The sequence below is a fragment of the Sander lucioperca genome, chromosome 13 (assembly GCF_008315115.2).
Source record: "Sander lucioperca isolate FBNREF2018 chromosome 13, SLUC_FBN_1.2, whole genome shotgun sequence".
NCBI lineage: Eukaryota > Metazoa > Chordata > Actinopteri > Perciformes > Percidae > Sander > Sander lucioperca.
The window spans coordinates 16,348,191-16,372,432 of NC_050185.1; the positions used below are offsets into that span (position 1 = coordinate 16,348,191).

General features: G+C 39.6%; 2 protein-coding genes and 1 non-coding gene across 6 annotated transcripts in view; 2 read left to right on the forward strand and 1 right to left on the reverse strand.

Moving 5' to 3' along the window:
* The first annotated feature begins 576 nt into the window (after positions 1-576).
* Positions 577-8,846, forward strand: fhdc3 (FH2 domain containing 3). Its single transcript, XM_031280892.2, has 12 exons — positions 577-706; positions 1,688-2,178; positions 2,537-2,598; positions 4,463-4,565; positions 4,976-5,061; positions 5,422-5,522; positions 5,615-5,685; positions 5,830-5,937; positions 6,069-6,139; positions 6,702-6,819; positions 6,961-7,125; positions 7,328-8,846. Exons 2-12 carry the CDS (start codon positions 1,750-1,752, stop codon positions 8,390-8,392), a joined length of 2,379 nt encoding a protein of 792 aa, XP_031136752.1. The 5' UTR covers positions 577-706; positions 1,688-1,749; the 3' UTR covers positions 8,393-8,846.
* Positions 8,847-9,729: 883 nt separating this feature from the next.
* The window catches only part of trim3b (tripartite motif containing 3b), a 36,329-nt gene continuing 21,816 nt past the window's right edge, over positions 9,730-24,242 (forward strand). Inside the window, exons 1-2 of one of the 4 annotated variants that reach the window (XM_031280894.2) lie at positions 9,730-9,935; positions 12,041-12,124. The gene's annotated coding sequence lies outside the window, so the exon portion shown is untranslated. Of the gene's footprint in view, positions 9,936-12,040; positions 12,125-15,426; positions 15,696-19,311; positions 19,449-24,242 lie in introns of those variants that run through there. The other 3 variants (XM_031280896.2, XM_031280895.2, XM_031280897.2) reach the window with 3 other exon arrangements.
* trnaw-cca lies at positions 10,734-10,805 on the reverse strand. The gene has a single exon. It is a non-coding gene; the product is annotated as a tRNA-Trp (tRNA).

A 24,242-nucleotide genomic window follows, 5' to 3' on the forward strand; every position in this document is an offset into this window, starting at 1 on the left:
TATTGCACTGTGGCCCAGTGTTCTTTCTGTTGCATGCAAACAGAAGCAATTGTCTGGATTCAGTTAAAGGAAACTTTAATCTTGTGAATAAAATCATACACAGGTAGACTATGAGGTAATATTGATCAATCATCATTTATCACTTTTCTATCATGTAATTAAATTATCCTGTGTGATTATTGATGCAACTGGAACCTTAAAAGTCCCCTTTTATTATAGTGTCAATTTTAGGGTAACACTATTTTGTTTATTGTGCAGGTGTGCTGTTAAATTTTACATCTATGGACAATGACTACTTTTTACTCTGCCTTTTTTTATAGCAAAAAAGTACTAGTATTAGGATACTCATAATACTTTAGTCAGCTTTTTTTCAAAGTAAAAAAAAATTATGTAGAGCATGTTATATACAACATTATATTAATGTGTATTAATGTAATATTTATATATAATTATATTTTGTTAATATTAGAAGCGGTTTGACCCATGTTGATCACCAAGTGAAAGCGATCACCCATCATTTTCTCTCCCGAAAAGGGCGTTCCCGTACCTGGAAACGATCCTGAATGTGATTGGTGGAGGCGCGCGCTGCACCTGCGACAGCTGCTTGAGACAGACAGACAGACTGACTGTAGGAGGCTACTCTCTGCATGAGCACGAGGCAAGATCAGAGTGAGGATTTATTTGACAGCTACGTTTTAAAAGCACGGTGAGTAAAAAAACATCTCTAACGGTTCTTTGGTGGAAGTTCAAAGTTTCATTAGAGCGCCACCGTACGTTTTATTGTTTATGGTGGATGATTTGTTAAGTTAGGAACGTGTTCGGTGAGGATGTGAGCCCTTCATTGTATGCAAAGAACCGACAGCGAAACTGTTAAGAAATTGTCAAATTAATGATGCCTTGTTTGTTGACAACACACAGACTTGTTTCACAACACTTTTGGAGTCGCTTGTGTCAACTTTTATATTCGGCATACAAATATCCCACCAAATAGGATCTGTTTCAGTATAATTTAATTCATTCTAGTTGGTTCGCCTCTTATTTTCAACAGCTTCCCTCTGACATGAGCAGCGGATATGGGCAGCAAACCCGGCGTATGACCAAATGTAAAGTAAAGTTTATATGGACATATTGGAACATATTGCTTAATGGATGTCATATGCCGAATCTGCTCTACTAAGTAGTATAATTCAAGTTATGTGAGGCGTTTACCTTTGCTGGGAAGAAGTAAGCATTCAAGTGAGATTTTCTCAATAATGTTTCATGTAATATTTGCATATTGAGAACCATAATTAGGGGAGGAAATATTTATAGACTAAATGTTATCGTATACTTCAAGGAAGAGAAGTAGAATGTAAACAGTTAATGAAAATGTATTTTTGTGATTGAGGAGGTGATGGCACGATGTTGACAAACTACAGTGTCTTTCGATATAGGCTAACCATTTCACATTTCACTCCAAATAACTGAAAAAAAGTACTCTTTGATTAAATATTTAAATTGATGGATTTTTTAACATTTTGCTAAAATGTTATAGGCTTTGGGCAGCCTGTCAGCAAAGCAGCAGTTTCAGAAATATGATCTGTATCTTGTTACTTGAGTGTTACTTAGTTTTATGTTCCAAAGTAATACACTTTTTTTGTCTAAAATACTGCCATTCTTATGGATTTATATTTCTGTATGTCCTCAGATCTGAGTGGCTAACAGCAGGATAATTCCTCCTTCCATCATCTTTGGACTTGACTGATACAGATGGAGGGAGTGCTGATTTTAAAATCTGCCTCTACTCCCAACTTTTCCTCTCAAAACTCTCCTCTTTCACCGGATGCTCAGGAAGATTCAGATTACCAGTCATCTTCTCCTGTGCCTCCCCCCATGTGTGTTATGGCTGTACCACCACCACCACCACCACCACCTCCTCCTCCTCTTCCCCCTCCTTTTGACTCTCGTACGGTCCAGCGACGTTCTATGAAAAAGTTGAACTGGGACACCATCCCCAGCCAGCGTGTCCTGGGAAAACTGAATGTCTGGACGTCTAAACGGCCTCAGAGGGACCTCGTGCTGGATATCCGGAGCATGGAGGAGTTGTTCAGTCATGGAGACAAACAGGCTTCGCTGCGCAACTCGAGGGTCATGGGTCTGACCTGTGATGGCATGGACCTCTATTCACAGGAGCCTCAGGTAAATAGCTAGGGTTGCACTCAGACCATATTTGAAATTTTGTTAGACAAAACAAAGGTTGATTTTCAGTAAGTGATGCTAACCATCCTAAGTTTTTATAGGCACATAAACTCACACAGAATGCACAAACTAGGGAAGTAATGAACATATAAATAGGAACTACTTTTTAAAAGTTCAACACTAATCTTGTTATCAATGAGGAACTGCTGAGATTAAACCATGTTTGGAAGTGCTTTGCTTCCTCAAAGATAATGTTAAATATACTGTTAAGTATAGATTTGTCTTCTCGTCTGAATATGGCTGTACAGTGGCGAAGCCTTTTTTTTTTAATGAATGATTTATGTTTTTTTCTCTTTAGGTCACAATCCTTGACTCTAAAAAGAGTATGAATATTGGGATCTTTCTGAGACATTTCAAGAGGTAAGGATTGCTGAAGTACAATCTATAAAAGAATGATATGGGTGAGATTGAGTGTCTCAAAGAAGAACATTTGTATGATTTAGTGAATGAACCCACGAAATGCAAACAATGAGAACCAAGCAGTGGTCAGAGCAGGGTGCTGTCATGCCAAACATAGAGTCAGAACAACAGCTCTTGACACGCTAGTCACTTCCACTGTGCTAATCATTACCCAACCAGCCAGCTCTCTATCTGAGTGGACCATATTCAAATAAATGGAAATGCCTTTTTAAACATCATTTAAGAGCGTTCAGTATCTACATAGAGAACAATTATGACTCACTTTATTAATACTTAAATGAGAGGAAAACAAAGTGCTGACCCAGTGGGTGAGGCTGAACAGAGAGAACGGAAAGAGAGGATACACCCAGCAGCCATGTTGGATTACCAGTGTAATGTAGCTGCTTATGTAATTCTCTTCATGTAATTTATTCCTTAAATACAGTTCCTAGTGAGGCAACAGGGACACGATTGCTTGTTGAGTCCCTGCTTACCTAATAACACGGTCAATTGTGCTCGTTGGGGCCCTCGGCTCAGTGATGGGCAAGTGTTTCCTTTACACCTCACTTTTGCCTCCTGAGTTTTGTCTCTTAGGTTATGGCTGGATAATTTAAAATTAGGGGGCCGGGTACCCAGAGTCTAATGATTTTGAATGTGGTAAATACAGAGAGATTTTGTGAATTGTTGTAAACGAACTGTGACAAGTATATTTGAGCAATACTATTGCTTGCACTATGTATTGTATGCAAGTATGAAGGATCGGTTTGAGAATTAATCCAGAGATTCTTGAGTAGAAAATAAATTACAAATTGAATGCTATTTCTCACATGTAAATGCATTTATATCAACCTAGCAAATAATATAATATGATGACATTTCTTATCATGATTTTCATGATAATGGTCATATACAATTTTTTTAAATACTGTGTAAATTGCATTGACATCAAAATTGTAATACTACAAAGTATAGTTAGCCTACATTAAATTGCTTAAACATATAAACAGTTTGTGTAGTCTCTTCAGCACTGAAGCCAGTTTCTGTGTCTGAACCTCATCAATATGATGTCACTTTTAGTCCAAGGTTCACTCAGCTCTCACTGTGAATACCAAATGCACTCTCAATGTGTGTCAACAGCTAGGTACTGTAATCAGGTCTGCTTTAGCATGTTAGTCAAATTCAAATTCCATCTGCTTCCATGTGTTGGTGACAAGTGCACTTGATGATGTTGAAGGCATTTGCTTCTACATTGTAAAAAATACCAGTGCAAACTTCTTTGTGTTGACTGAATATCTCAACAGGCATGTATGTGTATCCCATTAGTAGAGATATAGGTGATTTTGTAGTCATGGTGGCATCTGGTTTATATCTGGTGGTAGCAGAGGTCACCCGGGAAGCTGCTACAGTACATCAGATATCTGAAAGTCGGCTGCTTAGCAACAACTTTTTCAATGCAATAAGCTACTAAATTAACATTATTGTGTTCATGACAGCCATGTTTGGACATTGTTTGTAGTCAAGGTTTGACTTCTCTAGTCTTGCACTCTAGGTGCACTGGGGTTTCCCACCACTTCAATGTAACACCTTGGGGGCTTACTCAAATCAGCCAGTAGTCTGCAACGGCAATGTCCACAAACAGCAACATAAAATAGAAACAAATAAACCAAAGCATAATGCTCATGTGATGGATAAACTGTCTCAAGTCATTTTTTATGTTTCTGTAATTTGTTTGATTAGCAGGACCAATCATGTTTGATAAGCCCTGTTGATTGTGGCAGGACACAAGCACCTTTTCATTACTGTTGTCGTTTGTCTCCCTCTGAAGGCCAATGACAGAGGTGGTGCAGGACATTTGTCAAGGGAACTGGCTCAGATTTGGAACAGGCAAACTAAAAGAGCTTTGTAAACTGCTGCCAGAAGAAAGTGAGGTAACAACAGCTTCACTCGTCTTTTCTCATCTCATCTCACTTATATGCATAATTATAAGCCTATTGAAGATTTAAGTGTCTTGAAATAAAAACTACAGTAAGTCAAGGTATCTTCCTGAGTTATATTTAGATATTACAATTTTCTCTAACTGAAAGAGTACAAATATTGGCCTAAATGTGCTAATGTACCTTCATTATTAAAAAAAAACAGTTTGCGATCATTTTGGAAGTATGTATGTCCATTACTGCGAATTCTTTAGATTGGTCAACCTATCTGACCTGATAACTACATGATACTTGTGCACACCAATTCCCTTATTTTCTCCAGTTTAATCTTAATTTTTTTTAAGAGGGAATGATAACAAAAATATCATCACTGTTTGTTGAATCCATCTTGTTTGTATGCTCAGGTGAAGCAGCTGCTGTCGTTCAGTGGGAACCTCTCTGTGTTACCTGAGGCTGACCAGTTTATGGTGCAGCTGGTCAAAGTGACGGGGTGAGTGGAGTCTTCCAAAAGCTTTTCAAAAATGTTTTGGGGTAACTCAAACATTTATGAAATCTTTGTTTGCATGTCAGTTAAAGAAATGTTAAGCAAACTAATGAATGAGTTTGCTTAAGAGAGAGAGAAAACAATCTTTGCTAAAATGCTTTTTATGCTTTTTTTCTTTTTTTTTTATAATTCTATCACTTATGCACCACCGACTTTACATACAACACATACAAATGTGTGTTCATTGAGGAAACCTGTGCTATTATATTTGGTGATTTGTTGAAAACTTCGCCTCATTCATATATCTCTTGTAATAAAACTGATAATGCTGTAATTAGAAATTGTGTTGATATGTCTTGCCTTTAGCTACGAGGAACGCCTGAAAATTATGGTGCTGAGGGAGGAATTTTTTCCTCTTATGGAGGAGGTGAAGAACTCTGTTGCTGTCATGACCAAAGCAGCTAATGGTAACATGTCACATGCATACACCAAAGCTGCTAACAATCCCAACTTCAATATGTGTTAAGATATTAAGATTCTTTTTCTTCTCTCCCCTTAGAGCTGTTGGACTGTGATAACCTCCACTCGGTCATTCGGCTGGTATTAAAAGCCGGGAATTACATGAACGCTGTTGGTATTTTTCTTTTTAAGAATTATGTTTTTATTACTTATTGTTTAATATATTCTATCTGATGCATGTGAGCTGCCCTTTGTGCTGTTTACTCGACATTTATTAGACTGATGAATGGACCATTCAAATAATTTATTATTCAGGGTGGTTACAGTGCCAATGCCATTGGCTTCAGGATGACCTCTCTACTCAAGCTGGCAGACACCAAAGCCAACAAGCCTGGCATGAACCTCATGCACTATGTTGCCAAGGTAAGGAGGAGCCCTGGGATGAGGGACAGATGAAGAAAATGTATGTGAAATCATTAAAAACAGGTTATATAACTGATTTATTCTCCTGCCCATCTCTTACTCACTATTGCTTTCCCTCCTTTACCTTTTAGCAGGCAGAGGACATCGATGCTGAGTTGCTGACTTTTCACACCCAGCTTGAACACATTGGGATGGGATCAAGGTGGCTATCTGACAATCTATTTGGTGATTTAAAGGACCAGTGTGTAGGATTTAGTGACATCTAGCGGTGAGGTTGCAGATTGCAACCAACTGAATACCCCTTCCCTCACCCTTCCCTTTTAGAAGTGTGTAGTAGAACCTACCGTGGCCTTCAGGAAATGTAAAAACACGAAAGGCCCTCTCTGGAGCCAGTGTTTAGTGTGTCTGTTCTGGGCTGCTGTAGAAACATGGCGGTGCAACATGGCGGGCTCTGTGGAAGAGGACTTGCTCCCTATGTAGATATGAAGGGCTCATTCTAAGCTAACAAAAACACGATTCTTAGTTTCAGGTTATTATACACTAATGAAAACATAATTAGGAATATTATATTCCATTTCTGCCAATAGATCGCCCTAAATCCTACATACTGGTCTTTTAACTGAACATGGTTTGTTCACCAACACCTAGTTTTAAATGTTGTTATATTGGTGTTAATCAGATATTGAATCTGGTTGGTATGATGCACAATTTTGTATTACCTGGAATACGTCATGTCAGTGTGTAAATGTCGCTTGCCAACACAGAATTTGCAAAGAGGAGGTCATCGCAGACTTTGAGAGGGAAGCCAAGAAGGTCAAGGAAGTGAAATTGTTCAGCAGCAAACAGCCTGGCCTCTTAAAACAAATGGAGACATTTTTCCTGGTAATGTTTCCCCTCGTTCTTTTACCTTTTTATCATGCAAAAGCACCAAGCTGTATTAGCAAAATCACAAACTGAGCTTGTGTCAGTCTACAGTCTGGATCCCTCTGCTTTATACCCGGCTTTTATGTTTTCATTTCTCAGAGGGCTGAGGCCAAGCTCGCCGATGTGGAGTCCTCTCTTCAGGTGCTAAAGGCTCTGAGCGATGCTGTCGCTGAGTACTTCTGTGAAGACCCAGCTACCTTTAAACTGGAGGAGTGCTGCTCCATCTTTCATTCGTTTTGCAAGCGGTTTGACACAGCTGTACAGGTAAAAATAGAAAGAATTTACAATAATACTTAAATGTGCTGTGTAATAAACTGCATCACAGGGGAAAAGTATACTATTGCTTTGTATTTAGGGGCACTTTAAAGGAACCTTTAATGGTCTAATGTTGAGCTGTCTCCTTGTGTCATTAGTTTGCACTGTGTTGTATCTTACTTGAATGTATTCTACTTTGACACGGCTGTAGGAGAACCGAGAGCGAGAGGCAGCAGAGCAGAGGCACAAGCAGAAGGAGAGTGTGGCAGCCAAACGCCGCCTCACAGTGTCTTGCTCAGGACCTAAGTCTATTCGGGACTCCTCAAGCTTGGAGTCTGCTTTACACAGCATTCTCTCCACCGTTCCAGAAGGACTATCCAGATGCAGGAAGAACATACTGCCCGCTATCGAAGGTTCCCCATCTGAGCGCAGCTCTCAGACGGTTCCATCAGTAGAAAAAACTAAGGCTACGCCCCATACTAGACAAGAGAGGAAGAAACAACCCAAACTGCAGAAAGAGGATGGGGAAAAAGCAGAACTAGAAAACAAAGAAGCTGAGAAGATGCGTGACATAACTCAAAAGGTGCTTTGCTACCAAAACAACAAAGGCAGCCTCGATCAGGACAGAGTTTCAGGCGCTCCTCGTCCGTTGGAGAGAGCACAAGACACACCAGCTACCCCAAGCTCCCCTCGGCCTAGAACCAGAGACTACTTCTTTGCCAACAATGGGGATGTGGGCTCCCCATGGACTATCCTGAGCCCTCTTACTTGCTCCCAAAGAAACAACTCCCACCGACGCAGACAATCGCTCCAACGCAGGCTATCCTCAACGCCAGGTGACGATGACCTTGATGATAGAGTCTGGGAGAGTGACGAAGGCATTTATCTCCCCAATTCCTCCAATCGGGACAGTCTAACATCTCCATCTGGGGGTTCTGCGTCTCTTCCTGAGTGCCCCAGTCAGAGAGCTGTCTCACAGGGTCCAATCCTCAGGACCGTTTCCATGGATGAAACCAGGCGATCTCCAGCATCTGGCTTCCGGCTGGTAGACTTGTTTCAGAGAAGCATGTCTCATGCGTCATACTCCTATGGATCCAGGACAGAAAACATGAGAGAAGAAGGAACAGGAGTCTATTCATTGCTTGGCAGGAAGACAGGGAATCATGTAGAGGGTCAAGTGAGCACCTCTGGGTTCATATCGTTTTTCAGACGCATTGGAGGCAGAAGTAAGCCTGGTGATGTGGAAGAACAACACTTCAAAGGATCTAATGCTTAATAATTTAATTTTATGACAAAGGCCAAGCTTTGTCTTTTTTATGTGTTTTAGATAAAAAAACTGTTTGTCTTTTTTATTGTTATGGTTTTACCCTTCAGTGGACCCAAGGCAAATGGGCACTTGCTTTGAACTGTGAAGGTTTTGATTTTGTGGAAGTCAAACCATCTTACTTTCTTTTTTGTCTTTTTGTACACAATAAAGGGTGTCATTCTACCTTTTTTAATGTACTTGTATATGGAATATACAATCAACAACATTTATTATTTACTGCTTTTTAGGTTGAAATGTCTCGTCTTCCACCCTTCTCATGAATTTCTTGTAAATCTGTCTGGTGCTTATGTCTCCTTAGTGACGCCTGCTCAGTTTCCAGTACTTGCCCTTCACTTCATCTATTATTTCTTCCCTCTGTCAGTCTGGTTGGACGGCAGTTGTCCAGGTAGCAAAAGGAGCCTTTTAACATTTTTTAGGCTTTTAACACGTGTGGTATATGAACACTGAGACAACCCCACACAGACAGACAAACAATTGAAAATTCAGACAATAGGCATATTTATTTAAATGTCAAACTCCTAGCTGATGCTGTCATCACAAGTGTCAAAAAATATCTGAAAAGGACACATTGTTGCTGGTTAACCCACGCTGGTATCCAGATGATCTGTCCTACCACCACTGTGCCACCCTGGTGTCTCTGCTCAGCAGTAGCTGAGATTTTGGACAGAGAGACATTCACTTGTTACTTGGGCAACAGGGGTTTGTTTACAGCCATTTCATTTGAGCTCTCTCAGTGTAATAATACTCCCTTGAACAAACTGCTCAATACAGGCTCCTTTCTGACTGTGCTGTTGTCCTCCCACATCCATCCCTCCCACTAGTGAGCGCTCAATGGGGACATTTTCAGTCGCCTGGCATTTCAAATCAAGGGGCACAATGAATAGAAGGAAACAGAATATATATAGGCAGATTTTAAGGAATGTGACAATGAAAGTAGAAGTATTTTCTCTGACCTATAAGCATGCAAGCTCTCCTTCGAGGTCAGAAATCTTTGTTAGTCACAAGCAGAGTTAACAGTCTGGTAGTTGGAGCTGAACGCTATATCAGCAGCGACTGACCTGTTTGGTGTAAAATGAGAGCTTCAGAGTACAATCATGACATTGTTGTAAAAATGTTCGGGTGCTTCTAAGGACCATCTTGTGTGAGTCAACTCCTGAGGGTGTGTGTGTGTGTGTGTGTTGCGTTGCGTTGCGTTGCAGTGAAAGATGAGAAACAGCCAGGCATGAATAGAGAAGAGAAAAGAGGGGGGGGGGGGGGGGCTTGAACTAAGTAATAGAGGGAGGGAGACTTGCAAGTTGAATTGTGAGGAAGCGTTTAAGCCGAGAAGAGCATGTGAGGGGAGAGAGGAAGCCAATGTCTTAAAGACAGAAAACACAAAAGGGAAAAGGAAAAGACCTAAGGTCGACTGGACTTACAGATGAAAGGATAAGCCTGTATAGTGACAATCCTGGATGTTTTTTTTAATGTTGGAACTGTCAGCTGGACCAAAAAGGTAGATTAATGCTGAACATTTTTCAAGAATGCATTGCTCTAAGTGAAATGTTTCCATGTTTCTAATTCCGTGTAAGCCTAAAGCATTAAGCACTAAAACATTTTTTTGTTTAAGAAATTAAATTTCCTGCTCTTTGGTAACATGACAGAAGATCACACTGTGTGGAAACTTAATCCACCATAACAGCAATGGGTATTATACTGTTTACAAGTGTTGTAATCAGATTTGAAGCTGGAAAGGAAAACCATGAAGAATCCACTCGTGATGCACTGAGATTTGTGTTCCCGAGTTGCATTTTAAATCATATTTGGGGTTGTAGATGACACTTTTTACTCCATTTGTCGGCCTACACTAATATATATAATGTATGTATGCATGTATGTATGTATGTGTGTGTATATGTGTATGTATATATATATATGTGTATATATATATATATATATATATATATATATATATATATATATATATATATATATATATAGAACCTTATGTCCACCTTTGGAAAAAGGAGCCCACTATATTTTTGATCGACAGTGATTCCCAAACCTCTGTGCATTCCATACAGCCAATGTATTTTTAAATTATACTGCCAGCCCAGCACTATTGATGTGAATTTGAATTGATTGGGATTAATTAAGCATGGGAATATCTAAAATCTGTAATAGAAGCAATTGTAACTTAAAACAACTGTTATATATCGATGCAATTGTATTTTTTAAATATCAAGCAGCAGTCCGTACAATTAAACGCCTAATCGTACATCACTTGTTCAATACCATCAAGCGACCAAATATTTGACCTCGACGTGATTTGAACACGCAACCTTCTGATCTGGAGTCAGACGCGCTACCGTTGCGCCACGAGGTCACATAGGTCACTTTGGGAACAACTACTGTACTGTGCGTGTGGTGTGATTCATTTATATTCACTCTGGTGCGTTGTTCTGAATATTTGCGCAAAATGTTTGTCTTCTCCATCGTAAGCTTTTACACGCACCAATTCTTTCTTTGTCTAAACATAAAAGAAAAGACACAACTCATTGTGCATCTCAGATATGTAAAGTGTAATTTTAAATGTTTAATTAGTTAGATTTAGATCTTGTAGGACCGAAAGTGTTTTTTTTCGTTATGTAATTTGGCTTATACGCGTGGCTGCATTGAGAGTGTGTCCTAATTTTCAGAAGAAGAGCAAAAGGTGAGATCACAGAGATACATTGTCATTTTATTTTAGACTATGAAAGTGTACGTGTTCCTATTGTTCCATCGAGTAAAATATTAGGATGCTTTAGCGACTTAATCCCCAGTCAGTCACTAGATGGTGCAATTTAACAGAGGTTAGTTGGTTTCGGATTTGGTACAGCCACACAATCCAGCACAGAGCCGCCATGAAGGTCCAGTCCAAAATAACAGTTGGTCCTTCAAAAGATGTAGCAGTAGATACGTGAAGTAGGCCTAACACGTTATTCAATTTGGACTAAAAGAATGCAACTTATAGCTTGAGTAATTTTAAATCGTATTACTATAGCAGTCACACTAGTGATTTCTTGGTCTTAAATATTCCATTTGTTAGGGCAGAATTAGGCAAAACTGCATTTGAGTATTATGCTCCATATAAATGGAATAGCCTGCCGTTTCTAATGAAAGTGAACTGCCTGATTCCATTTAATCACTTTAAATGTCTTCTTTATGAAGCCATGTATTCTGAATGTACATGTGCACTTTGAGTTGTTTAACATTATGTAACTTTTTTATGTGTGTACTGTGTATTGCAACTGTATTGTATATTAATGACTATGTTCAGTAATTGTATGTATTGTAATTTTATATGGCATGTAATCAGGGCGTCGTTGGAAATGAGAGCTTGCTCTCATTGGCCCTCCCTAAATAAATAAAGGTGATATATGGCATAGTTGTTCATGTTCATGGTCCCACTACACAACCCAAGAAGAACTGGATGTACAGTAAATTAATCTGTAGTATGGAAAAACAAAACACAAATTCCAGAATTCTTGTTTTTTCCTTGCAGTGTCATAAATGTGTGCTATTTTTCATAATTAAGATGCTTTCAGGTCTGTCTGCTAATTCCAGCTGTTTTCTGCATAGGAAGGAAGAGAGCATCTGGAGAATCTGGGACACTTACCAGCTCACCTTCATTAGTGACCAGCCTGTTGATAGCAGAATGGATGGGTAAGTGCACACAAAAGATGTAAAATCTGCGTTGTTGTTTTTGTTTAGCATTATTTGTTGTTGACCATATATTGTAAAAAGGTAACATCGCCAAAATGAAACTGCCTTCCATAACTTAAAATATTCTTTAGTTCTGTCACAGGGTTTGGTGTCATCAATAAATCTGTAATATTCATCAGTCACCGGTTGCTCAGTGCTGTTATTTATGTCTTTCCTGCTCTAGCTGTAGCTGCTCTGATTAGGATGCATGCTGTTTTCTGTCTACACTGATGAGATAGCCTTAAACGTCAGGGAGTTGGAGCAGCGCAGGGCACATTGATTAGCTGGGTAAATGTCACATTGTTGTCAGCAAGGTGAATGAATGGCAATGCTGTCCATATTTTCTATGTATTTTCCATCCAATTGTTTTATATCGCTGATTTTATATACTCCAGATTTCCTTTCTCGCAATCAAAAAGTCAGCAGGTTATCTGGACAGAGAGATGAAAGCATGGGATTCTGTCTGAATTCTGCATGTCTCTCTTAGTCTTAGTCTTGTCTCTTTCTCAGGAAGCACCTAATTGGGTGAAAGCTGAAAGGGGTTAGGGTGTAATGTTTGTAGTGTATCATCTGGGGTTGGTTTGGCTAAGTCAATTGATTAAGGTCATAGGAGTGTGGCAGTAACAGTTTAAGCAGGAAGATGTGTGTGCATGTCAGTCTGCATTTGTTTTGTTACTGGATAACACAAGAAAGACCAGGTTTACCAAGAAAATGTGCAAATGTGTGCTGAAGTTTTTGTTGAGTTAGCAACCGCAATCTGTGTGTATTCAGTGTCTAATTTACTGAAGTTACAGTTTATCATGCAAATGTTAAATGAGTCACAATTCTTATTCTTGCTTTCTGGAAACAGGATAAAAAGTCAAATACATCCAGCTTATACCGCCTCCCCCACATACCTCACTGCTGCAGCAGCCAAAGCTCCATTTCAGCCTGATTCTCCCACAACTAACACCAATCTGTCCACATTCACAGGGGTTTAGCCCAATTTTAAAATCCATCTAAGATGTGATCTACCACGTAGCTGAAAGTCAAATCATACAGCTAATGAAAAATTGTTGTGTGCAGATTTGGGGACAGAAAGCATACTGCCACTATATTTGTGTGGTGGCATTACGTTAAACCATTTTATAATACTCTTAAAGAACAGGAGTTAGCTTCTTGTTTCTGAACATGAAGACTGTGACCTATAGTTAAAGGACCATGCCAGTGCTTTTGTATATTTGAGCCAGTTACCTGCAAATTATCTACTGACCATTTTCCCAAAGCGTACCAAAGCGACATTTTTACCCACCTTCCAGATTCACCGTTTTCCATTCATTTCAGTATGACAATCAACTCATGCAGTCTTCCTTGAAATAAATAAACCATCACTTTTAACATGTACTCTATATGATTTTTTTTGTCATAGTATATTTAAAAAATATGTGCAAAATTATTTTCACAAACATAGACATTTATGTCTATAGATCATAAAAATAGTTTGAAAGAAATGCTTAAAAGATTAGATTAGATTAGATTCAATTTATTGTCATTGTGCAGTGTACAAATACAAAGACAGCGAAATGCAGTTTGCGTCCAACCAGAAGTGCAAAAAAAAAGCAGAAAAGTGCAATGCGATATTCAAGTATAGACAGGTGGTGCATAGGCAGGACAAGAAATATATTGCAGTGTTATAAGAGCAGAATAAATATGGCTATGTAATATGAACAATGTATGAACAGCATGTACAAATATGTGCAATGTAGTAGCAGTGACATTATACTAGTAGTAAGAATAATATAGATATAGATATATGCATATGCATATATTTCTATAAAAGTCATCCTGAACTAACGTCAACGTGAACTGAAGGTAATGTGTTCCAGGAAATTAATCTGAGAACGGTAGAAAATGGTCAACAGGACCACCAGTATAGAATACAAATATTGATTAAACCACACATCACCTTTACATCCCCTTTTCTGCTCTAGCCGTCACATATACTATTGTCCACTCAGTCCGCATTCAAATGCAGACTATGTACACTTTATATGGACTGTAATCGCAATGAAGAAACATGTGATGATTGGGCTGTACACCAATAGTTGTATGTGCCATTAAGAAAGAGAGTTTTTCATCTACTGAATATGTAATGACACAATTGGTGTGCTATATACATACATGTTTAAATATATTAGATCTTAGTATTTGGCCTATTCTCTTCAGTCAACAAATAGATGTCTGCATGCTGAGTCAAAAGCTTGTCTATACCTGGAGGGTTTTCTAAACCTGTACAGAGACCAGCTTTTATGATTTGCTGGTCAGGGATGAGAAGCTAACTGGAGAGAGAGAGAGAGAGAGAGAGAGAGAGAGAGAGAGAGAGAGAGAGAGAGGCCATCTGTGCTGCACTGGATGCAGTCTCCATGGCAACATGGTGCTCCCGCCGTAAAATCCTGGGAAGTTGGTTTGGTCCCCACCCCCTTGCACATGCACACAGGCCCACTTGTAAGGAGGATGGTGATCATGCCTCCGCTGTCGATAAACAAACAGAGATTTGAAACCCCACTATTACAATTTTCCTGTCCATACACTTCACTGTTACATCCCCTCTTTACCACTGTATTTTATCCACTGCCCCCAGATCTAAATGATAGACACAAACTTAACAACATTGCGGGTTATCCTTGAGAAGAACTTGAACCCTGTGTCCCTAAACACCCATATACTTTCCCTATTTAATGCACTCACTTTCTTTCTGTCTCTCTTTTTTTTTACACAACTCCATCAGCCATTGTGTCTCCCATTTAAGCTGCACATTTATCTTCTTAGCTGTCAATTATTCCAGTTCCCAGAAGGATTTTTGGAATTTATCTATCTTGTTCCTCAGCTACCCTGCACCTACACTCTGTGTGTGTAAGAAAGAGTGATAGACTTGGTTGCCTTTTCTGTTTATCAGACTCCCATTCTCTCATATGAAGCATCACCCATTTCTGTTTGACAGTTTGGGCTTTTCTCATTCTCGTTACACACAACAACAACAAAAAAAGAGATAGATAGACAGGAGAGGTAAAGGAGAGTGAGGGCAGGCATTGAAAAAAATGGATGTCTCTTTGTTGCCATCTCTCCTTCACTCTGCTCATCTCTTACACTATTGGTCTATCTAGCCCCCTCCCATTTTCACACCAGCCAGTCAGCTTGTACAATCTCTCTGTATCTCTTGCCTCCCTAAGAGCCTCTCTCTCTCTCTCTCTCTCTCTCTCTCTCTCTCTCTCTCTCTTTCTCTTAGTCACTCTCCCTCCCGCAAGCCCACACATACATGCGTTAAAGCCATATCCTGACCACACTCATATACACACACACACACACACACACACACACACACACACACACACACACACACACATACACGACCCCTACTGCCTCCCTCCCTAGACTCTGTGTGAGGTGCTTTTTGCTTCGGCGATGTCAGGTTTTGTGGAAGGATACCATTCCCTGTGGAGGAGAGCGCGCTGAAACTTCCTTGTACCTCTCCTTCATCTGTCAGGAATCTGCTGTAAGTAAATCTTCTGTCTTTCATGCCATCCCCACTGTGTGCCAGCACTCATTCCTTCATCCTCCACTATTTCCCTCTCACATCCTTCTCCCCTTGGCAGAGGGTGCAAGTCTCCCTCTCTCCGCTCTATCCCTCTCTCCTGTTGGACACATACACCCAATGTTGTCTGTATGCAAACTAATGCCGCAGGCCATTTGCTGGCCTATGAAGGATTTGTACTGTGCAGCAATATTTGCTGCTTGTATGTGAGACCTGACCTGACTGTGATTATAGGTGAGAGGGGAGATAGATAGGCTGCAGTTATCTGTGCTGGATAGGTGGTTTGGTGATATTCTGATGTGACTGAACACTGGGGGACACTCAAAGTAATGGTTTGTGGCTTGATCCTGTATGTTTTTAAAAAGCTTTTACTGTTTGCATTGAGTATGTACTAACTGTAATGAGAGATGAAATGGATGAACATAATGCAATTTACACAACCTGTCAGTCCCAGAACAACCTTTCAAAACTCCTTGGATAGTATCAATAATGCATTGACATCAAGCTTAAAGCAAGACTGTTTTACATAGTAAAGTTTGCCTTTAGTTTGTCAGTAAAATGGGTTTTAGGAGGTTTAAACCTAATCTTTCAACACCTTCAAACTTTGGTCTCATGCTGTAATCTGAAGATACAGTTGATGATGTTGTGAGCAGAAACCTTACTTTGTCCTGAAGCATATGATTTGAATAGAACTCAAACAAGATAAGACACTGAGGGACTCAGTAGACGACGACAACAGAATATGCACTCTTGTAAATGTATGTGTAGAAGGGATGGGATATTGATCTAGGACATTTTTTAAAAAGGTAAAATAGTAATCCAGGGGCACCGCTGGTCGCTGTGGGGGGAAGTGGAGACTGGAATGTCCAGCTGGCATGGGAGGAATGTCACCGGAGCTGCATGGGAGGGATGAGAGTCAGGCGAAGAGAGATGTAAACTTCCACTGAATGATTAACTGAATGGTAGCCAATACTGTAACTACGGGATTTTATGCCCCGTTTGTGTCAGAACTGCCATAGGTGTTGATGTTGTCATTGTCATTATGCATGGATTATCAGCTTACTTGATGCACATGCCAAATTGGGTATCCACCAACAACCAGTACAGCAATTGATAATAGGATGTGGAGTAAATTTTGGTGTTTTAATGATGCCTTTATGCCTTTGTGCAATTATGTTTACTCTTGCATCCAAATGGCTTTTTCTTGTTATGGTATTAACACTCACACACACACACACACACACACACACACACACACACACAGAATATTACATCTTTCTGTAAATGAATGAGAGATAAGAGATGCCCATCTAGCACCATGACAAATTATGTGACTCCAGCAGTAATAAACCTGTTTGTCGTGACAGTTGTAATCTCTAAGTGTGTGTGTGTGTGTGTGTGTGTGTGAGTGTGAGTGTGTGAGTGACAGTGTGCTACTCCCTTCGTACTCCTCACAGACTTAATCAGCCCTTAGGTGATTGTGTTGCCATGGGTAACAGCAACAGAATTCCTCCTCCACTCTGAACTGTCAAGCAAATGTTTGTGCAAGTCTATGTTTATGCTTGATGACAAACTTTTACTTTGGTACAGTGTCAAACAAGTACAGCTCAAACTCATTAATTCTAAGTTTTAACTTTAAACTTTAACTAGAGTTCCTCTGAGAAATGCAACAGCAGAGAAATAAAATATTATTTCTATGTGCAACAGCTTCAGCTGAGGATTCTGTAAAAGCCTGAAGAGGTTAATTGTTATTACCCTCTGCTGTAAAACCTGTGGCCAAAGTGGCGTTAATGATTCTTTTATTTGACTATATTTCAGTTTTTATTGATTTTTCCAAACTTCCACCTCCAACTTTTCCAACACTATGCTAGACTCAGCTATAACATTACTCAGTGTGTTAGTTTTTACAGATGCCAAACTCAGTCTGCATCGTTAAAGTGGCCAATAAGATCATTGTGTTTGGGTTAACAGCTTATTTATTCTATATTAGGTCTCACATTTGTCAATTTATATGCACATTGTATTTAATGTCTTATTTTACACACAGTTTTGTATTTTTTCATGCACACTTATGCTTCACTTCGAAGCAGAAACCCTGAAGTTTAAGCTTCTTTGGCTGATCATAATAGATTATGCAGGCACAGTTGTTTTCTGACAGCAACATCACTCATGGAATCTTGTCCCTTGTTTGGTTGTAAAATAAGTGCTTAGATTTGCGCAAATGTACAGTATTTATGTGTGGAATACATATGAGTGCATGTGTGTGCTTTGGCTGTGGGCATACAGGTTTTCCAAAGCATATTCAACCATATTTACTTTGTATTGTGATGGAGAGAGCCATGTGGTGAAGGCTTAGTGACTGAGCTGAGAGATGCAGTCATGTTGGATATATTTAGATAGATCCCTCAGGGAGGCTCAGTAATAGCACTGGCCATATTGTGCCATTTCTTGAGCATTTCATATAACATCAGGAATAAAGAAACTATTGTTTTACCCAGTTAAGTCCATTTATAAATTCAGTTAAACCGTTTGTAAAAGAGAAATTGCTTTGGAGACCAATTTTCCAGTTAAAACTATCGCAGTACACTAAAAAGGTCATATGTATGTGGCATGTTTTCTTTCTTTTAAACCGTTTTTGCCACTGTGGCCCTCTGTCGTTTTCAAATTAGTGTTTCAGAGAAATTCTATGAAAGCATTTTTGGTAATTTGGAAACTGCCTGTTGACTGTTCTCCATCCATGTTTGCAGTTCTGACCTTTATAGTAATACAGAGATTTGTGTATTAATGCTTCATTCTTTATAAGCTATGATCTAAAGGTCCAAAGAAGAAAATATTCAGCATACCAATTGGCATTATATAACACAAGCATTTGACTGTCTGTGACAGAGGAAATGTCAGGCTATTGTTCTAAATAAATACAACTAAAGGATAGATTAGTTACACTCGCTGATCTGTTAAAACAATGTACTATTGATGTTCACTGTCTTGATAGTAATCAGCGAAGCAGTCATGTGTTGGTTAACGTCTTCTTAAAGGACACACACCCGCCCTCTGTATGCACTGTATGCATGTCAAGCAGGCCTGTTTGGATGTCAGCATTTGCACTGAATGTTTGTTTCTGTTTGTATGAAAACATAAAGAGTGCTCCTGTATACCGCTCTTTCCTAAGAATAGAAATGCAGTCAGGCAAAAGAGAAAAGCAACAGATTTGATATGCCCTCTACCTAATTCTGTAAGTATCTGTGTATGGGGAAATCCTGATTTTGTTGTCTGTGTTCATTATTTTCTTCTGTCGACATGCCTCTGTGGTAACGATGTGCAGCTAGAGTTGTGTACACCTGCATGTGTCTGTGTGTGTTCACGTGTGCTTGCGTGCTGGAGTTTGAGCCGTGTGTTAATATGCTGATACATGCAGTTCCTATGACACATTCCTGCCCAGCTTGGCTCAGATCAGGCAAGCTGATAATTTTAGCAGTGCTTATGTCAGTCAGTCCCGCTGTGTGTGTGGACAGCAAAGAGTAGGTACCACTCCTCGACATTTGTCATCCACTACATCAACCTTGCCAGAGGACTATACAGGATAAATGTGTGTGTTGTAACGTGTTAGTCAGCAGACAGGCCTCCCTGTTTTTCTGCTCTGCCAGCAGTAATCTGGTCTTTCAAGCAGACTGACTACAAGACAAGCAACGTTGAATTTGACATCATAAATGTGTGGTCAGTATGTGATTTTCTTTTTTTAGATAGAAGTAGCACTTGTACAATCCAGTGTCAAAAAACACTACCTTTGTGAAGCTTTTAGTGTTCAGTTTGGGTCCAGATGGCATCAGAGAGGTGTTGATTCAACTCTATGGTCATTTTGAGGAGTTTCTGTTATTTAGTCCACCAGGAGTGTTGTTCAGGCCACACTACCTACAGTAGTTCTCCTGGTTCATGTGCAGAGGTTAATAGAAGTGTGTATCACAAATCCGCTAGTCTATATCCTTGATGTTCCACTTCTGGGATTGCTCTGGTGCCGTAGGAAATTCCACCGGATAATATGTATTTCCGCCGATTTCCATTTCCTTCCGCTTTCTTTTTTGTTGGAATTTTAAACTCTTTTATGAGGACTATGGTTAACTGCTCCTCAGATCTCTGCATTGTAAATTGAGACAGCTAGCTAGACTATCTGTTCATTCAGAGTTTTCTCTCGCACAACTATTTTGCAGCAGCTCCAGTAAACCAAAAAAGCATGTTTTTCTCCCATCGTGTAATGCTGTGTGGTGGAGCCAGATCCTCCTCCGCTCCGCAGCGTGTGGAGGGTCTGGCAAAGCGGGACTACAAATCCGCTGACCTGTCCGCATGGTGAACAAATGATGGAATTTCTAATCCCCTTAAGTAAATGAATTTCCACCCTGTTAGGAATCAAAGCTGTAATGCACATTTTTGTTTCAATGGTTTTACATGATGTCTTTTTTTATAATGAGCAGCATAAAAAGAAAAACCAAAACTCCACGTCATGTGACATACATTTTTTTTTAAATCTTTGACATCCTTCACCATGTTTGATTTTGGTGCATGTGTCTCTGTGATGTGGTCAAAGCGCTCATGGGTAAGTGCTTTTATTCTTCTGTTGTGATTGGTGTTCTGGATATTTACATTACATACTTACATAAACTATATTTTGGATCTTTCTTTTCTAAAAAAGCACCAGTATGATGACAAACATCTAAACTTCCCACATACCTGGATTAATAAACACTAACACAAAGACATGGGAGGTCTGTTAAATTATTTGAAACATCATTGTCGTCTGGGTTTTATTTTGCCACGTGACATGGAACTAGCTGTTTATGTTAATATATGTTTAGCTCAGGGCGTCGATTCCCTCAGTTATTTAAAGAAACAAATTATTTCAGGATAAGCTCCTCTACCCTGTGGCACATGCTCCTCTTTCACTGAAATAATTCTCTCTGCTGGGCTTGGGAGAGGGTTCGGTAAGATGAGAAAGTGGCTGAAGAATCTGTGCATCATGTAATATTCCCTTTGAATGTATTTAACTTCAAAACATTTGAATATACACTTTGAAATATGGATTATATTTGGTTTATTTTCAATGTTTATACTGTTGCTTTACATGCTGATAACTGCCCATGCTAATTCTGTTGATGTTCAGTGTAAAACACATGCAAGCATAATTAATATGAATGTCAATTGAGTTTATTTGATATTCAGTACAAAGGAGAGCGGGAAGAAAACAGTACTCTAAGAGTTGTGAAGGTGCAGGTATTTTCCTATCTGCTGTTCGATGTCTGCCTTGATCTTATTCATGTCAAGAATCCCTTGATGGAGTTCTGTTTGCAACATAGGAAGTATGAGGGAAGATGAAATTGTTTAATGACTGCAGTGGTCAGAGATTGTGGTTTATTTCAGAGGTGTAGGGAATTTAAATATAGGCTTGATTCAATTATTTCTGTTTTGTGAGACACTTTTACTTCTTGCTTTGAACATCTTTCAACTACAAGATTTACTGTAAGGTTGTAGCTACTAATTACTTTGCAGGTTTTACATGCAAAACATGATGACTTCACAGAATATGGCGTGTTCAAATTGTGTGGTTGTGATTTCCTTTGCTAATATACAAGGACCAGGTGTAAATGTCTGATGATAAAAAATAATGTAAACAAGAGTAGCATAAGGACCGTTTTAGGGAATGATTTGTTGATTTGAATTTGATACTTTTAACTTACTGTATTAAAGAATATGAGTGATTTTTTTTCCTCCGCTGGTCTGTTTTGTATGGATGTAAAGCAAAGGATATAATTTGTGTGAAGTGAAGCACTCGGCACACAATTCACGCTCACACACACCTGCTTTCCCTGAGGCCAGCTGTGGTGTAAAGACAGCTGTGTAGCTGCCACAGCATTTGAAAGGAAGCATTAGTATTTTCTTTTCAATCAGTGATTTGCATGCACGTTAGACCTGTGTGTTTACTATGAGCTGCCAAAAACAAGCCTCTTTCTTAATAGTGTGTGCATAGTCTCAAATTTATGATGTATTTGCACATTTATCAACTTTTATCTTCTTTTTTTCATTCTTAACTTTGCATATAATCACACATGCTGGCAACCATTAATCCCCAGTACCCCTAAGGATATGATGGCAATGCTCAGTTTGAGATGTTAATGTATAGTAAGCATACATGAAGGAGTGACATTGTGCACAAATAAATCTTAGATATGTAATATGTGCATTACATGTATTGGACAGTTATGGGACAAGGCTTATGAAAATGCATGTGGATCCCTCTTGAGGGTTTCTGAATCATTGCTTTGCTGGTCATCTAAAAATCCCTGCTCTTTTTTGCAGTGTGTGTGCAGCTCAGAGCACGTGCCTTCCAGTGGTGTGAAGGGGATGAGAACTGATAGCTCTATATATAGATGTATATGTATGTGGAGGCTTAAGACTGGATGGTGCAGGAGAATGGAGGCTTGCCGCGCATACTAGTGACGGTTACACAGGCTGGTCCATGCTCGCCATCTATTATCTCTGGGTATGTATTATTGTGATTCTGTGTTTGTGAGGACCAAATTAAAGTTTAGACCCTCAGAGTGGTGTGTGTGTGTGTGTGTGTGTGTGTGTGTGTGTGTGTGTGTGTGTGTGTGTGTGTGTGTGTGTGTGTGTGTGTGTGTGTGTGTTTTTGTATGTCATGTGTGTAACTTGAGCAGCGGGAAAGGAAGGCAAGTAAAAGGGGGAGGTGGGCTATAGTATGAGATTGAAACAGCTGACTGTGTGTGTGTGTGTGTGTTCTCGTTTAACTACATTCGTGGGCTCCTAAAACCAGGAATACACTATACTTGTGGGGTCCGGATAGCTTTGTGGGGCCAAAATGCTGGACCCTACAAGTTTAAAGGTCTGTTTGAGGGTTAAGACTTGGTTTTAGGATTAGGGTTAGAATTAGGTTAGGGTTAGGGTGAGGGTAAGGGTTAAGGTTAGGCATTTAGTTGTGGTGGTTAAGGTTAGGGTAAGGGGCTAGGAAATGTCAAATGTCAATGGCGGGTCCCCACAAAGATAGTGAAACGCACTTTGTGTGTGTGTGTGTGTGTGTGTGTGTGTGTGTGTGTGTGTGTGTGAGGGATGGTGTCAGGCCCGGAGCTGTCCGACTCTAACATATCAGGATTGTTCTCTGTTACACAAGAACCTTCTCGTTATTCAGTGTGTGTGTATGTGTGTGTGTGTGTGTGTGTGTGTGTGTGTGTGAATATACTGTGTATGCGGTATCTGTGTGTCTCCTCTTCTCTCATCACGTTTCCTTCTCATCTTGTTCTCAAGTCCTTTTCCCCTTCCTCCTCGTCCACATCTTTCCAGGTTAACTTTTTCTAAACATCAAGCAAAATATAACAAGGCAGTATTGGCTGCAAGCAAGCACTGCAGCACTCTTAACCCTTGTTACATGTATAACTCTCACTCTTACAGAACCTTTCTTGTCACATTATTTGTTCTGTGACTTCCACAAGGCACTAGTGTTACAATACAAAATGTAACCCCAGAGTCCCTCAAAAAATAACATACAACATGAATGAAATGTGATTCTGTGAAAATATATTATTTATTATTTGTGCACTGCCTGAAGTGGGTGTGGAATTTTCCTGTTGGAAACATCACAACTGTTGTCACTATCACTATCATTACTGTTATTGTTCTGCCTCTTACCAACCCTGGGGCAGAACGGTTTCTTTTGGCTGTTGATATTGCACAAGGCACAGAGTTAACTGCTGCACTTCTACCTTTTAGCTTATGCTAAAGTTCCTCTCAAAGCATTATATGGACTTCCTGCTTATACTGTATAACCACATTTAGTTGGAGCCTTGAAGCCAAATTCTTTCAAAAAAACCACACATAAAATTACATTTTATCTCTTCTATATCTATAGTCTTTTCATCCATGCAGTACTCCCATTATATTATGTGTGCTAGCTTCAGGAGACTCATTGTGGGTGCTGGGGGTTCTTCTTCCTCTCGTTTAATAACTGCAGGAGTTTATATTGTGATAAAACTGTCATTTCAGCAGAAACCACAGTGGTAAACCAATAATGCTGTGGAGTGCTCACTGCAGGGTTGACAACGGTCTTTTCAAACGGCTGCCCACGCAGAAGTGCTGCATTGGGTACTGTATATTGGTTGTGTCAGATACTCTCTCTAATTACTTACTGTGGAGCGTGATAACCAGACATCCTATTAGATTGTTCTATCAAGTGGCAATATGTTTATGGGAGTTGTTTTGGTTTAAAAAGAAGCATCAGATCTTGTAAATACTATCAAATTAAGCAAGTGTTACAACAATATAAAAACATGTGAAACAGTGCCACAATAGTACTGTGTATATGTCATTTTCTGAGTGGTATTTTCATCCTCTTAACCTCTACTTCCTGTTACACCGACCACAGCAGTCTGGCTTGTGAGTTTAGGATGATTGGATTTTGGAAAGGTGTGTGTGGGCGTGGAGGAAGCAGAGCCGGAAGCGAGGGAGGAG

What these genes read in the sequence shown, in the direction of transcription:
- fhdc3 (XM_031280892.2), top strand. Translation starts at nt 1,750, where the DNA reads ATGGAGGGAGTGCTGATTTTAAAATCTGCCTCTACTCCCAACTTTTCC. An exon ending in CAGCTGGTCAAAGTGACGGG is followed by an intron (nt 5,062 to 5,421) that starts GTGAGTGGAGTC and finishes TCTTGCCTTTAG; the next exon opens with CTACGAGGAACGCCTGAAAA. An exon ending in CACATTGGGATGGGATCAAG is followed by an intron (nt 6,140 to 6,701) that starts GTGGCTATCTGA and finishes TTGCCAACACAG; the next exon opens with AATTTGCAAAGAGGAGGTCA.